General features: G+C 41.9%; 1 protein-coding gene across 1 annotated transcript in view; it reads right to left on the bottom strand.

Moving 5' to 3' along the window:
- Positions 1–17,171, bottom strand: part of Mrc1 (mannose receptor C-type 1) — a 90,853-nt gene that overhangs the window by 60,846 nt on the left and 12,836 nt on the right. Inside the window, exons 3-5 of the mRNA XM_021192603.2 lie at positions 15,573–15,746; positions 10,874–11,038; positions 1,710–1,823 (exon numbers count right to left, since the gene is read on the bottom strand). Coding sequence (XP_021048262.1) covers positions 1,710–1,823; positions 10,874–11,038; positions 15,573–15,746 — 453 coding nt within the window. The remainder of the gene's footprint in view (positions 1–1,709; positions 1,824–10,873; positions 11,039–15,572; positions 15,747–17,171) is intronic.

Raw genomic sequence — 17,171 nt, 5'->3', positions numbered from 1 at the left:
GAGGGAGGGAGGGAGGGAGGGAGGGAGGGAGGAAGGAAGGAAAAGGATTGTGAAACAAGGCATGACCTGCATATTTATGGTTGGTCCCAGTACTCAGAAGGCAGAAGCATAAGGATCAATTGCTTGAGATAATCTGGCCAATGAAGGAAACTAGGTTGAGAGTGGGGTTATAGGGAGAAGAGGAGAAAGGGAAAGGGGAGGAGGGCAGGGGAAACCTCAGCTTTTAAATAGTCTCAATAGTGTCTGCAGCAAAGCTGATAAAACATGACTAATACACACCTATTTCCTGCTCCATGGCAGGAATCACTAATCATTAACTCTACTCTTCTGCAATAAGCCAGGCTTGGTAGTGTGCTATAGCTAGGCTAGAATCACACTTAATATTAACAACACATCCTACTACTCAACAGATGAAAACATTTCAGAACTGATCTTTATGTTTCTCTGAAGAATTGCTTAATATGTACAACTTAAATACAGCCATCAGTATCCTTTTGTGTTCTGTCATCTTGTGTGGTGGAACAACATGGACATGATAACAAAGAAAGAACAAAACAATACACACAACAAGAAAGTGTAACAAAATGGGAATGATGCCTTTTCTAACTTCCAGATAATCAGAAGCTGCTGAACAGTATCCCCTGACTCTCTCTTTTATGATAAAACTGTATATTGTCAATAAAATTGTTAATAAATGTTTATGATAGCATAGAATTTTATAATCTGTGGTTGAGACAGTATTTTAATTCAATTCTATTATATTATAAACAACACATAACTATTACCATAGGCTTTAAGATCACAGTAATATTACACATATCTCTTTGCCTAAGACATTATTCACCACCTAACACAAATTCACCACCAACCCAGAATATTCAGCTCTCTTAAATTCATAATGTATATTTATAGATATTACTAGATATGAATATATGTGCAAAGTCAGGTCTCATGTCACAGGACTGAAATCCCAGCTACTCAGAAGGCTGAGGAGGAAGGCTCCCAAGTTCAAGATCTTCCTGGAGTAGAGAAAATTCAAGGCCAGTATATGTAATGATTGCCAAATTAAAAGTAAGGACATAGCTCAGTGGTTGTCTAACATGCACAAGGCCCTAGGTTCTGCCCTTAGTATCCACCCAAGTGTGTTAGATTATTGATGTTTATATAGCATTGCATATATCAGAAATATATATGTATCTTACCTATAAACACATTTTAGCTGAATTTTTAAAATTCAGGTAGGACAAGAGAATCCCAAAATTTAGGGAGAACAACAGTTATACAAAAAAATGGAATACTTAAACTTTATAGTAGTTGTTTCAAGGACAATGGCAAAGTTAAAACAACACAAAATACATATTAATACTAATTCTATTATCTTTAATCATACTTAAAAATAGCTATAATAGCTATATATGCTTTTGAATGTAAAACCTTCATAAACTACTTAGAGAGTGTAGACATCAAAGAGAAGTGAGTATTGACTATCACGATTATCCTGGGAGACAAGTCCTTATCTCAGGAAGCTGGCTCTGTGTAAACTTACAATTCATAATAATCAAAACCAGGTTGCAGATTTCAAATTATGATGGGAAATGAGCTATGTTCCATTAGAACTTTTCGAAACCAATATGTAACATGAGGAGGACCTTTAAGATATCTCAGTGAATTTCACTCAGCCAATAATACTCAGGCATGCTTAAAGTTACCTGGTAGCCAGTTCAGATACCGGAATGGGCTTCCTCCAGCCCACTGCCAACCAGTGCTTACACTCAGACTGTTGAGTCCAATCCAGAGTCCCGAGCTCAAGGAACTGGTTAATCCTATAGGGCAAAACCAACACAAACACAGAACAAGTGTTGAGAAATGACAGTAAAATTAAATCCAGAATTAAATGTGTTCACCCAAGTTGTCAGAGAAGGTGCTGGAAAGATAGCTGAGCAGGTGAGAGCACATACTGCTCTTTCAGAGGACCTAGTTAGGTTACTAGCACTCATGCTGGGTGACTCACAACCATCTCTAGTTCCTGCTCTAGGGGATCCGATGCCTTCTGTCCTCTAAATGAACTTGCACATACATATATACATACATACATGCATGCATGCATGCATGCACATGCACACACACATCCATACACACAGAGGCAATAAAAAATAAAATCTGTTTCTTAAATGTGAGGGAAGTAGTAATTAATATCGCTAAAACTTTATAATTTACAACAAGTAGAGCCATAACTTCCACTGGTAGGCAGAGAGCGCTATGAAAAGCTAGTAGGGCTCTGGGCTCCATCACCTTAACCATTATCTACTCTCACGCTTCTTATGTGGACATAATGGTGTTAACTCATGAAATCATGACATTCTTACTCCCTTTAAGAGTAAAAATAAGATTTATTTTATAAAGAAGCAAGGTTTTTGTATGACAGACAATTTTTACTGAACACTTCGAATGGCATTGTCATAACTCATTACTTAAACTTTGTATTTCAGAACTTATTTTGAGAATTTTATGATAGGTTTTAAGTCAATTTAGCTACTTTTAAATGGTGACTAAACTGAAAATTTTGATATTTATGCCAACCCAAGCAATGTCTTCTTTAGGCAGATAATAAATAATAATCACAGTGGTTTTGACTACTGAAGCCTAATATAGAAATAAAAATAAAAATGCCACATGGACCCACTTACATATTTTAACCTCTTTATCTTTAAAAAACATCAAAAGTCAGGATTTTCTGATTTCTCCAAATTGTTTTAGTTACTGGGAAACAATTTTTAAATGTATGCTTCGATTAATTTAATAAAACACACTCATATTTATACATTTTAAAAAACAAATTCACTAGTTGATGCTCAGTGGTATTGGGGCAATATTTTCCTCCATAAAATGAGTTAGTAGGAAGAATTAGCCATTAAGCACTTACAAAACTTAGAGGTCAGCATTTTCCCATTTGTTTCCAAGGCTAAAAGAAACAACACAGAAGAGAAAGCACAAAGAAAGCAAGAGCCAGAGGTTGGAGATGTGCAGCAGAAAGATGGCTCTGAACATGCACCACCATTATACTCAGGACTCTGCAACCATAGTTAACTGCACGAGAGTGGGGTCCTCAGTATGCCATCATGGGTAGGAGAGGAGATCCTGAGACCACACCCTTCTTTGAGGGACTATTGGCCATTAATAGTTGCTCTAGGGAGGGAGAATCATTTTCTTCACGGGTATACAGCCACTGGTAAGTTGCCTTTACTCCAGGGAATAAACCTCCCACCCATGCCCAGTCAAGAAACTCTAATTAAATGCAAGACAAGACACACAAAAGGAGACTTGAAATGGGAGGGGCCCTGTTGAGAAGAAGCACGCCAGCAGACAGTGATTTCTATTTGCAGGAATTCTATATGTGACAGTGACGTGAATGTATGAGGTTGTCAAATGACAGATTTTAATTATTTTTAAGTTACACATGTGAAAACAGAGTTTAAAAAATATGATGAAGCTGAAATTTGACCCAGGATCCAAATGACAATAATGCTCAGATCCCATAGTTAGTATTCAATAAAAATTCACTCTGAAGTATATCGAAGCAGCCACTAAATTTGCTGCTAGGTTTCCATTAGTTTATGTATGCATACATTAGCATCTTATATGGAAAATCTGGAAATGGGACACCATGACAATGTCAAGGTCAGATTTTACATCTATTCACGCCAATTCCAAATACAGTGTGCTTTCTTGGGGAATCATGCCTTGCGCCTTGCCCTTGGCTTGTTGTCATCTAACAAAGGCATTACAAAGGCTCACCTGAGGGTATTGGTAAGACTGATATTCATTAGTTCAATAGAGATTTATTCACTTTTATTACTTAACTGTCCTCAGTATTGGAAGCATGTGCTGAAAAATCAACCCACTATGACGTTTTAAAGAATAATTTATATTCTTTCTGACAGCACCTTGCCGTGTAGCCCTGGTTTGCCCATGAAATCACTAGGAAGACCAAGCTGGTCTCAAAGTCACAGAGATCTGCCTGCCTCTGTCAAGCACTGGGATAAAGGATGTGTGCACCACGCCCAGCTCTACTATGACATTTTAACATGAGCTAATAATGTGAGAAAAATAGAAAGGAATTGAATACTGATATTACATTTCAATGGCAAAGAATTCAAATTCACTTCTTTTTAATGNATTTTTTGCCTGCATGATATCTGTGCACACAAGTGCTTGGTGTCCCGGGAGACCAGAAGAAAGTCACTGGGTGCCCTAGAACTGGAGACTTGGTTGTAAACTACTACATGGTTGCTGAGAATGGAACCTATGCACTCTGGAAATGCGGCCAGTGATCCTTTACTGCGGGGCCATCACTCCAGCCCTCATGAATTCTTTATCAGGCTTTCTAGAAGAAAAGGTTGAAGAGCTAGCACAGCTCTCTCAAGAACATTATATCTGGGGAAGCATCTAGTCCCCATTCCTTCATGAAACAGCTAGGACAAAGATGGACAGGCTAAANGCCTTGCTGAAAAGTTACATAGTAGTTGCATGGGTCAGAATCAGAGCCCAAGGAACAGCTGAGTATTTNCAGTGATTTGATGTTTTAAACTTAAATGTCCCGGAGCTGGGGCGATAGCACAGTGGTCAACAGCATCGAGTGCTCTTGTGTAGGCCCAAGATTCAGCTCTCAGCTCACAACCATCCGTAACTCCAGTTCCAGGGANGCTGATATCCTCTTGTGACCTCCACGGGCATTGGTCACACATGTGGTATACATGCATCCATGCCCGCAAAATACTCACACACATGAAGTAAAATCAGTAAATCTCAAATCCAAAAATGCCATCAAGAGGGGACAGATTCACTTAGTCTTAAATCTGTGTTATAAATATCAAGTATTCTTTATTAAAATAGATGGTGAATTTGTGTCAAGTCAATTTTCTAGGTTTTTTGTGCCACTGATAACTTCTTTTACTTAATTTTTAATATATTATTGAAATTATTTTGAATAATGTATCATCCCTTTAGGATGAAGAAATCAGATAAAAACTGTCCTCACTCTTAATGCGAGAGAAAATATGTCTCTAGACTGTGCTAAGAAATATACAGGGATCAATACTGTATAGATATTTTCCTGTATATTAGGACAATTACTTTTGAATGTTAGATTTTTTCACAAATTCTAACATAAATAAGGTTATACTAGCTTGAATAATAATCACTCCTATATTTCCATAGGACGTAGTAGAGAAAAATCCTCGTTTAAAATACCATTTCAAGTTGATTTTGGTGATGCATGTCTCAAACCTTAGCATTCATGATGCTGAGCCAAGAGTGAAGAGGTAGAGGCCGAGCCAAGCATGGTGGCACCACCTTTAATCCCAGCACTCAGGAGGCATAAGCCTGCAGATCTCTGTGAGCTCCAGGACAGCCAGACTCCACAGAGAAACCCTGTCTCAAAAGCAACAACAACAAACTGGCTTAGGATGAGACCCTACTTACAAACTGAGAATTTAGTAGCAATTTAAAATGTTAAATCGGCTATTACAAAAGTGCTGTGGCCCTTTAAACCATATGAGTGACTAATATAATAGGAAATGATTGTGATTGCAGCACTGTAGGCTGAAGTAGGAAGATTGCTGTGGTTTGGGACCAGCTTAAGCCAAGTACCTGGTACTTAAGCTTAAGTATCAAGCCAACCTGGACTACTTAACAAGATTCTGTTTTAAAAACAAACAAACTAACTAAATGCACAAGGTTTTCAAAACTATTAAAAACTCAGTGATTACTGAGGAATTAAAGTGTGTTTTGTATCACACTTTTTACCAGATCTGACACCATGAGAAGTGAGTGCAGCTGTTTAAAGAAACTACCCTCTGGCAACTCCATGCCCCAGACCCAGACTCTGGCCCCACACTGTGCCCCAGACCCAGACCCTGGCCCCACACTGTGCCCCAGACCCAGACCCTGGCCCCACACTGTGCCCCAGACCCAGACTCTGGCCCCACACTGTGCCCCAGACCCAGACCCTGGCCCCACACTGAGCCCCAAATCCTGGACCTGGACTTTGCAAGCTCCATGGGGCTTCTGTGCTTACCTTGAGAACTAAATTGATACTTTACAATTGTACCTTCAAGATAGCAATATGCTCAGTGAGTACGCATGATGGCTGTCATTCCCATGACTGTTAGCAGCGACATGCTGAATTGAGATTAGTGATAGTGTGACATGGGAACAAAATTCAAGTCATGTGCTAAGTGTGTCATTTAAAAGTCTGGCATCTGTGAGGTTCCATCCTCATCACAGAAAAAAAGAAAGAAAGGAAAGGGAAGGAAGGAAGGATGCAAGCAAGCAAGCATCACTGAATGCAGGCAGGTTTCACCCACTCACCTGCATGTGTGTAATTTTATAAAGGGTCACACCAAGAATTTTTATTTTAAATATCAATTCCACAGGATATTTTTGGTGTATGCATTGCATAATAATTATATAATGATGCATACTTTTAAGTCTACTTTTGAACTTAGTTATAATAGGGTTTGTCCATTATTACACCCATATCTAGATTTCCCACACACACACACACACAGGCACATCTCATTTGTTTATAGAAAAGGAAATTGGTTTACACACACGCACACACACACACCAGGGTACCAAGCCAAATTTCACTTCCTCCAGCCCTTTTCAGTTCTGTAGATGTAGTTATAAAACAGGTTTAGGAATTGAGGATTAAATAGAGCATTCCGATATGCATGTTTCTGGAGAAAAGCTGAGGCGAAGATGGCATGGCAGTGGGGAGGGTGCGGATTAGCATCTGGGTAGAAGCATGCCACCCTGTGGGTCGTACAGAACCACACTACCAGTTAAGGAGACATTTACTGATGCAGAGATGCTGAGGATCGGATTAAGGTCCCCCTGGTGCTCTGGGCACGCCTGATTCCTGCTATCTTATGAGTGAGACTCAGGCAGGATAAAACGGAAGACAGAGATGGACTCCGATTTGGCCCTTTTTTAATGAACTTAAAGCATGAAGCAACTTACCTCAGCTTTCGCCCACTCATCTGCCATGCCCTCTAAACAGTGAGATAACAATATTTATTTGCAAGGTTAATATGGGCTTCAGAAGTAAATTTCAGTGTGTGGCACACGGCCCCTATCCAATAGAGGACAATAATTTGTTTGTTTGTTTGTTTGTTTGTTTGTGGCAATCTCCCTATGAAGTCCACCCTCGCCTCAAGTTTCAGATTGCTCCACCTTGACCTTTGAGCAGGGGGATGGCAGGTGTCAATCACCACACCCACACTAACAATCATCTCTAACTTCAGAGTCATCGCTATGGTGTATGAGTATTTTAAAAACCCTGTTTACTTCCAACTCCTCTAGTAAAATACACTTTACTTTTATTGTGGGTTGTTTTCCAGTTTGGGTGCCCATTTCTCACAGCGGAGCAGATCACAAACACCCATCTGCCACACCAGTATTTCCTCAGTAAGGGCCTAAGGATATTGAACACTGAATATCTTTCTTCTTGAGAAAGGAATGTCTTTCCTCTGTTTAAGATTTTTGCATTTCCTGTCAGGTAACCTTTCCTTGTGGCATGCTATTTCAGACTTCCAGAAAGTCAGGAAGTACCCTGGCTCTCCCTGAAAAAGCCACTCATTTCCAGATTCTTCTGGAAATCTGCTGACTAAATTCTGGAAGTTGAGTAAGATTCAGAGAAACATGAAATGAACTCAGCTCCAACCTCCAGGCCCTCCTGCTGTCATGATGGACATGCTAACTCACTGCTGATCTGACCATGGAAACCAGAAACCAGGGGACAGGGTCTAGAGTTGGGTAAAGTTCCTGTTCACACCTACAAATCACCTGGCATATAGTCAAAATCCAGATTCCCAGGCTAGTTACTCATCAAGACTGGGATAACCTTGTACCTCCACCTCAATAACGTGCTGCTGCTGATAAATAATTGACATTACTTTTAAGAACAATAATGTTGGGGACAGAGAGATGCCTTTGCAGGAAAAAGCACTTGCCACCAAGCTTAGGAACCTGGGTTTGATCCCTGAAACCCACATGGCAGAAGGAGAGAACCAACTGGATCAGGCTGTCCTTTGACCTACACACACACACACACACACACACACACACCACTATACTGTTTTTGTTTTTTTTTTCAATCAGCTAACTGTTCCATTGTTTAAACTCTAGGGTGAATTTCTAAATAATTTCCTTTATTTTTGCATCATTTGTCATTCAGCAAATATTGAGACAATCTTCCTTGGAAGGGTCAGTGAGAATCTCCCTAGAATGGGAGGCACACCTACCAGGAGGAGCCTCATCTCTAGCAACTTGCCTCACGAGCTAGCTGTCCACACTGTACTCATTTGGCTTCTCCCATGTGCTTTCTTCCTATCACTGTGCCTGGTCATTTGTTGGGTTTCTTCTTTATAACTTGTAGGACTTTAAGTCCCATGCTTATGGGCCAGGGTCAGCCTGGGTGTATTAACAGAATGCCCACTGCAAAGTTATCCATTTATAGGAATAAATGCTTCTATTTATTTAAAGTGTTTATAAATAGATCATGGGAAATTTGTGCAAACTAGTAAATAAATAGGTAATAAGAAGAACTGAGGGGATAATTTCACTAATAATGTGAATGCTACATTACAAGAACTGAGTTTGATCACCAGGGGCCATATAAAAGGTCACTTGTGGTGGAGCATTCATACAGTCCCTGTGCCGGGGAGGCAAAGACAGAAGGATCCCTGGGTCTCAGGGGACAGTCAGACTAGCCTAATCAGGGAGCCTCCAGTCCCAGACAGAGGCCTATCTAAAAACAAAATAATAATTAAAAAAAAAACGGTAGATGGCTACCAAAGTATGTCACCTAACGTTGATGATCTGAGTCCGAGGCAGGGCCCACACACAGGAGTTATTGGCCACCAAACCTGCACACCATAGGTTTTGTTTTGCTTTTGTTATAGTAGTGATTTTATTTATTTATTTTATTATTTATTTATTATTTTTGAGTGAGAACATGAGGCTGGATGGGTAGGGAGGTAGGAGAGAATCTAGATCTGGAAGGCGTTGGGGAAGCAGAATGAGTATGATCAAACTATGTTGTGTGATATTTTCAAAGAATGAATAAATACTCTATTTCTTTTAAAAAGTAAAGTGATGGGCTTCTGAGGCATCCTTACCAAAGGATGACCTCTGTTTTCTACACGCACAGGATCACAAATGGATGTAAACCTGTACATTCACACAAAAGGTAAATAAATATGTCATAAAAGTACTAATAGTAAGATGAGAGGAATGGCAAGGATTCCATATTCAGTGTGCATGGTTTGGGGGATTCTAGATTTAAAACGCGGTATGACAGAGAGCAATATGAGACAACCACGCCACTCTTGAGGAACCAAAGACCTTTGTTAAGAGGCAAAATGCTTCCATGGTGAGCTGTAGGTGGAGAGATGGCATCCTGGAACCGGGTCAATGTGTTTCATGATTAGAAGTTAGGGGTCACTGAGTATGTTGTAAACACAGCAGTCACAGGTCCAAGATCTGTGATGTAACAGTAAAGCCAGAGGGACTGGAGGGAGCAGGCTCTGACAATGGGAAGAAGAGATGAGTTTACTAATATTTGACCCTATTATCCACTTCCCCAAGTGTGGCTTTTTATTGACTTTCTGTTTAGTTTTGTATTTGAGGCAGATACCTGTAGCTCAAACTGATCTGCACTGGCTATGAGCTGGAGGGTGACCTTGAATTTCTGGTCTTCCAGCCTCTATTTCCTTCATGTTGGTGTACACCACTGCAGTGGTTGAAAAGAAAAGTACCTCCTCCCTTAGGTCTACTTATTGTAACACTGGGTCTCCAGTTGGTGGCATGGTTTGGGAGAGTTGTGGCCAGCTGTGCATTGATAAAGGAAGTATGTCAGTGGGGTAGGCTTTGCAGTTTTATAGACCAGTCTCACTTCCTGATCTCTCTCTCTCTCTCTCTCTCTCTCTCTCTCTCTCTCTCTCTCTCTCCCTCTCTCCCTGCTAGGTCAGCGTCATGATGGATTCTGCCCCTCGGGAATTGTAAGCCAAAATGAATCCTCTCTTTCCTAAGTTACTTTTGGCTGGGGTATTTTATCACCATGGCCTAAAAATAATTGATATAATTACCAGGCCCGTTTTATGCTTCTGTGGTCAATGTTTTATTTTTTCAAACACAAAACAATTCTCTTGTGTGAGAAAGGTGGGAGAGAATTCTAGAAATCAAACCCAGTTCTCCTAGTACTGCATGCTAGGCAATACTTGAGACTGAGTATTAGAGATTAAATGTATATTGTTTTCTCAATCAAATACTAGTGTATAACTTAATAATAGATGTTTTGAAAAGCCAAACAGTACACTGTAGAAATAAAGCCTGAAAGGTACAGATCTGGGAGTCGGAGAGGCACAAGGCAAAGGGGACTTAGGTTTGCACAGGAATTATTGACTTCTCTCTGCTCCCGATAGTTCATTTCATTTTATCATTTTAACCTCTCTGATGCTAATGAGAAACATTTGGGTTCGATGGAACATGGGTGGTAATGCTGGATCCAAAACCATACCACTCCATGACAGTGGCTGCCTTGGTTCTTTTCCCAGTTCCCCCTTCAGAACCGTTCTTAATATGGATTCTAAAGACAGTCACAACTAATAAAGTGCAATCAAGAAATGGCCTCTGCTTGCCACCTCTGGTGCTGTTTTCTAAACACAGAGTTCTTATATGAACTGTACCATCTGATTGAGGACAAACTTTTTTGTGACATTCATAATACCTCTTAGTATGTACTTGTAAGTCACACGCTATGGAAACCGAGTAACCTGGTTGTACTTACGACTGTGAGCTCTGTCATTACCTGTGAGGTACATTTGCTCGTGAATCTCCGTGACACTCAGGAGGTCAGCATCCTGCTGCTTGCAGCTTGCCCTTGCCTGATGCCAGGTTAAAGCAGACTTGGAATTTATCTGGTAAAGAATGCCGGTCAGTGGATCTTTGTTCCATAATCTCTCGCTGCCCTCAACTGAGAAAGAAGACAATGAATTGGCTGTATTACACTTGGGAGATGCTTCCAGTGAGTGATACATTGTTTAAAACCACCCAGTTCTCGTGATTACATCTTCTGCTGTTGTCCCTTATTTTAAAGCCTTTTTTCACTCCTGAGATGAAGAATAGATTTATCATGAGCCAACCTCATCTGTAATGTTTTAAATGCCTAAGGCAAGAAAGAGAGACCATCTCCCTGGTTCACTGCTGAGACATTTGGACCAGATAATGGGGCAGACACCAGGAAGAGAACTCAGGACACCAGCCCAGTGTTCTGGGGCAGGGAATGAAATAGGTAAGGAAGAGAAAATAAATGAGTAGTTTTTTGTGGCCAGGGTCTCTCCGGTCCCAACTGCTCTTTTAAGAAAGAAGGGCGTAGGCTGCAGAGATGTCTCAGCTGTTAAAGGCTAGGCTCACAGCCAGAAATGTAAGAAAGATGGGCATAAGAGGGATTCACAGGTTTCTTCAGGCAGGCTGATAGTAAAGTGATCTTCAGAGCTCCATTTTCTCATCACCAGGTCATACTTAGCCTAGGTCTTAGCAATAGAATGTGTTAATTATTAGGCTTTCTTCTCTTAGTTGAAAAATGGTCATTTTAGCTTGTGCTGACCCTGTGCTGACTGAAAACCTGTCAGACTCCAGAAGGGCCGACACTATAAATACAAGGCTATTATTTATAGCATCTCACATGTAAGGTGTTTGGAAGCTAGGAAATAAAATGTTTTTCTATGTTCCTTTCTTATTTTTTTTAATAAAACAGAATTCTGCTTATGATCCTGGGAAAGAAGGTGTGACCTTCTCATCTATTTACCAGAGAAAGAAAAGGGATTATGTAATTTTAACAAATAAATAATTTTATTAATAACAAAGCATTCAGCTTGCAAAATTGTCTGTAGCATCTAGTGGATGGCATTGTAATTCTTTACTCTGGTTGGAATTGTGTTTGATGTCTGATGAAGAAGTGACAATCAGGACGTTTTCTGATACACATATATACCATTTCCTATGAATTGACATTTGTAGTAACATGCCACATTAAAGAGGAAGGAAGGCAATGGCATAGAAATGTCCAAAGTCTGTTGTGGTTGTTGTTGTTGCTGATGATGATGATGGAGATAATGATGGAGCTATAACCCTGGCATCTGAAGATGCCTAGACTACTGAGTTCCCCCTGCCCAGGACTAAAACTGCTATAAAACCACAGTATTCATACAAAAAAAATAAATTTCTTTTTTTAAAAAAAAATAAATTTGTATTACTAATGTAAAACTTAGAATGGTCTGATGTCTGACCAATGCAATGCTTTTGTAAATGAGACTTGACAATGAGACTTAGATTTTATGTGAAGGCAAACATTCTAAAGACTATTTAATAATAGTGGGGTTTGCTTAGAGTAAGGTAGATGTAACTGTTAACTAAAGGAGGGCGTTTTCTTATTTGGGAATAGTCAAAAGGATGTAATGGCCCCAAAATAAGATGATATAACTCTCCTCTTCGTTTACAGAAAGTTTCCCTTACACTTTTTATCAAAGGGTTCAGACATATCTTTCAGTGACTGTACAGAGGTGCCGAGTGCGCAGTTCCCCAGAGCTCAGCTTCCAGCAGTAAACCAGGAAAGCTGGTGGGAAAAGCCAAAGTGGCAAGCTATGGACAATCGGGAGGATGGGGTCTCTTCCTTTTCCTCCTCTCATGACACATGAAAATGAGTGTCTAAATAGAAGACATTACAATAAGCAACCCAAAGGACAATGGACCTGGGTGGAAGGTGTTTAGTGTCACTAGCCCAGTAACTGATAGCTCTTTGATCTGTATCCATCCTACTGGGCTGAAAATATAAAATAATAAAACAATGTAAAATGAAATTTTGCTTTGAATGGAGCACAAAGCAAAATTAGAAATTTATGTAGGAGAAAAATAAAATAACTCTTCTATAGCTATTTACCTTTTACATATGTTTTCTATCAGGAAAAAAAAAGTATCATTTGGCTACACAGAATACACAGAATTAAGAAGACAGAACAAGAATAGCACTGTGCTGTATATACTGGAGACTCCCTTTCCACATGCATGCAAGGACAACAATGCCTTCTTTTGTGTCACCAACATCCCATTTGTGGTCCACACTTTCTCCCTCGCACAGCCATGCAACAAGACTCTAACAATATCAACATTAGTAAGTGGAGGATACTATAGTTGGACTCATGGAACACATACTCCTAAGAAAAATTGTGACAAATTTAGAAAACATCACTTTTCCTAAGTAAAGACAACTAACTCTTCACTAGTTGGCAAATAGGTGTGCTTTAAAAAACAAACGAACAAACAAACAAACAAACAAACAAAAAACCCTTCACTTTTTCAAACAAAAGAGTTCTCTTTCAAAACACTAGAAATCTGTAAACCTTGAGTGAAAAATCAAATTTCTAAATATTGATATGAGAGGTAGATACATCTACCTCCATTGAGGCCAGAGAATTGTATCATCACGGACTTGAAGCCTGTGAGCTTCAAATGTTTTTATAAATACATCTACCTCAGTCAAGGCCAGAGCATGATATCATTATGGACTAGAAGCCTGTGCCATATAGAGCATGTACTCAGTTTGTTTTTAATAAGATGAATAGGAGTTATAAACCCAAAAGATCAATTAGGGAAAATTCTCTGAAGGCTGACATTAAGAAATTTTGCTTAGCCTTACTGACTTAGAATATTGGCCTAGCAAGCATCCTGATGTGTGGATCAGTGCTCACAAAATGATTAGTAGAAAACAATTGCTGGACCGTGAAAGGCAGCCTGTTTTCTGGTTGAGCTAGGTTGAAACCCCAGAAGGTCAAGGTCCTTTGCCAGGGCCCTCCTCCCTCTCTGGCTCTCTTAGTCTCCTCACTCTCCCTTGCCCTCGACCCCCTCGCTCTGCATTCCCTTCCCCCCTCTCTCACAAGGCCAAGGCCAGCCCCTACTTCTCTGCTCCCCCTCTCTCTGCCTTTCTCTCTGCCTCTACTACCCTCTTAGCTCCTCTTCCCGTCATGACAATAAATGCCTTAAAACCATGGACTGACTCTTCCCATCTGGACCACCATGCTGGAGCAATGGAGCAGGTCTTCCTCTCAAGAGCCGTGTGTCTAGTCTCCCACAGAAGGCCTCCCTGTGCTCCCAGACAGGGTCTCCACCAAGCCAAGTCACCTGAGCAAGCAAGCCTAGGACACTCTCTCCTCCCCGTGGGACTCCCCAGTCTGAGCTCTCTCCTCCTGCCCTTTTCCCCTCGGCCCTGGGCTAGAGCCTGCCCTCAGGCCCACACTCTGTTCTCAGCTCTTCCACAGCATCCAGCAGCATCTGCATCTGTGGTGCCCGAGACTTCGAGCTGAACTGAGCAGACTCCAGCAGTTCTGCAGGGACCACAGATTGCGCCTCCCAACCCCTAGAGCGGGGTCCTGTGGTTTCTCTCAGCCTGCTGCCCACTTGTCTATCAGCTTGGGGGTGCACATAGTCAAACTTCCTGTGTCCTGCCTCCATGAGCCACCCTAGCCCTGAGGCAGGCTGGATGCAGGCCACCATTCTAACCCATAAACAATAGTATTGTAGCTCCGATAATTCCACAGCAGTTCTGAACCATGCCAGAGTCTGCTCTCGGGCCCAGGTTCCTTTATGGGGTAGCAAAAAACCTGTCTTCTGTGACTGGTGGAAACATGCTGCGATATCCCGGCAGTAGGTGTGAGAGAGGCTGACCGTAAGTAACTTAGAAAGGGTACTTGACTTCAGAAAGTATGTTCAGAGATACAGAAGTTAATCCAAGACCTCAACCTCCTCCTCCCTCAGCCCTAGCTCTGACTCCCAGCTGCCCTCCCCAGCCCCACCTAAGCTGCCACATATTTTCTTACAGATTCTTACGAATGGATAAAAACCTCAAGAATTCAAGTTCTAGTACTCTATGTGGTCTTGCATGTTCTAGTAACACCAAACTTCTGCTTCGAATGGACTGTGAAGCATACTTTACTCACTTCCCTTGATTTCCAGCTCAGCTGAATTCCACCCTTCTCACGTTGAGATTTACAAGCCTCCATCAGTATCATCTGTACTAGAAGGAGCTCCAGCACATGGTGAAGCAAAATGGAAGAGCCTTCACGGACTCTCCCACCAAGCACATGCGTGGTGTCATTTAAATGCCTGTTTTAACCTATGGCTTTTTAAGACTAAAGCACTTGGGGTTGGGAGAATGGTGCACCTACCTCCAGCACTGGCTATATATAATGCCATCGACAGTAAAACTTGCCCTAAAGTCTTAGCAAATAACTAATAAGGGCAGGATATGTAGCTCAATAGTGGAGTGTTTGTTTAGCATGTGCAAGGCTGGGATTGATTCCTAGCAAACAGAAAGATGGGGAAAGAGAGAGATAGAGAAAGAAGGGAAAAATAAAACAAGAAACAAAGAAAGGTAGATAGAGGGTACATAAAGTCCGTCCTACCATCATGTGACCATGCTGAATGTCCCAAGTGTGCTGTTTTCAGTTACTTACATTGCAATGGACAAAATCCAAACAGCTTGTCTTTGTCGTAGTCAGTGGTGGTTCCACACCAGAGCCATCCGTCTGACCGCCCGGCAGAGGTGCAGTCTGCGTACCACTTGTTTTCAAACTTGAATGGAAATGCACAGACGGCTCCATTTGCATTGCCCAGTAAGGAGTACATGGCTGGAGGGACATAGAGATTTTCATTTAGAATGCAAGTGACGCTTGTCTGTATGCTGACTTTACAATGTATCCCGAAAGAGTTGGTCTCACTCGGCTAATCTGTGGACCCTCCCCCGCTCTGCTTCTACAGAGTCTTTTCCTAGGCATCTGTTGCACCATGCACTTAGGAACACCTCTAGTACCGCCCCTTTGACACAACCTTTCAGGATGGACTATCCTCCATCCTCTAAGGGAACCGTGGTAATAAGCTTTTTTGGCACTAGTTTTAACTTCGGTCTTCCCTCCAAGGCAACGCAGATGCTATCCTCTTCCTCTCGGGTGGAATTGGAGTCTCAGGAACTATTTAGATTGAAAACAACCATACGGAGCTTGCAGCAAGGCAGGGTGGGAGTTTGGATTCTCTGGACCCAGATAAATGGGGACGCGCCATCCCATCCTCAGAGCAAACTGGCTAACTAGACTCACCAGTCAGAAAGCTTCAGGCTCAAGGGCGAGACTGACTCAAGGTGGAGAGAGTGACAGAAGAAAACCCGAGACTGCCAGGGAGAGGGCGGTCTGGGGACACAGCTTCTGGGAAAGATCCCTTTTCTGGCTCCAGTAATCCAGTGCCTTTCCTGCCCGAGGAGGGGTGTCCGCCCTGGAGGAGTCTCAAGACCTGAGCCAGAAGGAAGGCTATCTTTGCTCCGGTGCACTGCCAGGGAGAGGGTGGCCTGCAGAAGCTTCTGGGAAAGAGCCCATTTCTGGCTCCAGTCACCCTGCACCTTTCCCGCCCAAGGAGGGGTGTCCGCCCAGGAGGAGTCTCAAGACCTGAGCCTGAAGAGGAGCCATCTTTGCTCCTGTTCACTTAGGCTCCAGTCTGCACTAGCAAGAGTGTGGACTGCAGAACACAGCTTTGGGACAGACAGAAGCAACCTAACTTCGGGGACAGACCCTGTTTCAGGCTCCAGAAATTTGGGCACCTTCCTCACCAGAGGAAAGGTGGCTGTGAGGGCTCTGTCTGCCAGAGCAGGTGAGTCATATTGTGTCCAGGGTCCCTCAGAGGCTAGTCTGTGAAGGTGAGTGAATAAACTGCAGAGGCAACACATCTTCTGGGTCAGGCCCTGTTTTGGGCCTACATCTTCAGCAAGGAGGCAGATCTGAACACCAGGCCTCTGTGCACCTACCCTGCTAGAGAAGAGCTTCCCTGCAGAGAGTTATCTGACCACTGAGACTCAGGAGAGGGATGGACTCCCAGGACAGCTGACAGAGGATAACAGAATCACAGGAGGAACAAGCTCCAACGAGAGAAAATTATAACAACTCACTCCAGAGATCACCAGATGGTGAAAGACAAACATAGGAATCTTACTAACAGAAACCAAGACCACTCACCATCATCAGAACCTAGCACTCCCACCTCAGTCAGTCCTGAATACCCAACACACC

This window comes from Mus pahari, chromosome 3 (assembly GCF_900095145.1).
Source record: "Mus pahari chromosome 3, PAHARI_EIJ_v1.1, whole genome shotgun sequence".
Classification (NCBI taxonomy): Eukaryota; Metazoa; Chordata; class Mammalia; order Rodentia; family Muridae; genus Mus; species Mus pahari.
This window is presented reverse-complemented; position numbering and strand designations above follow the sequence as displayed.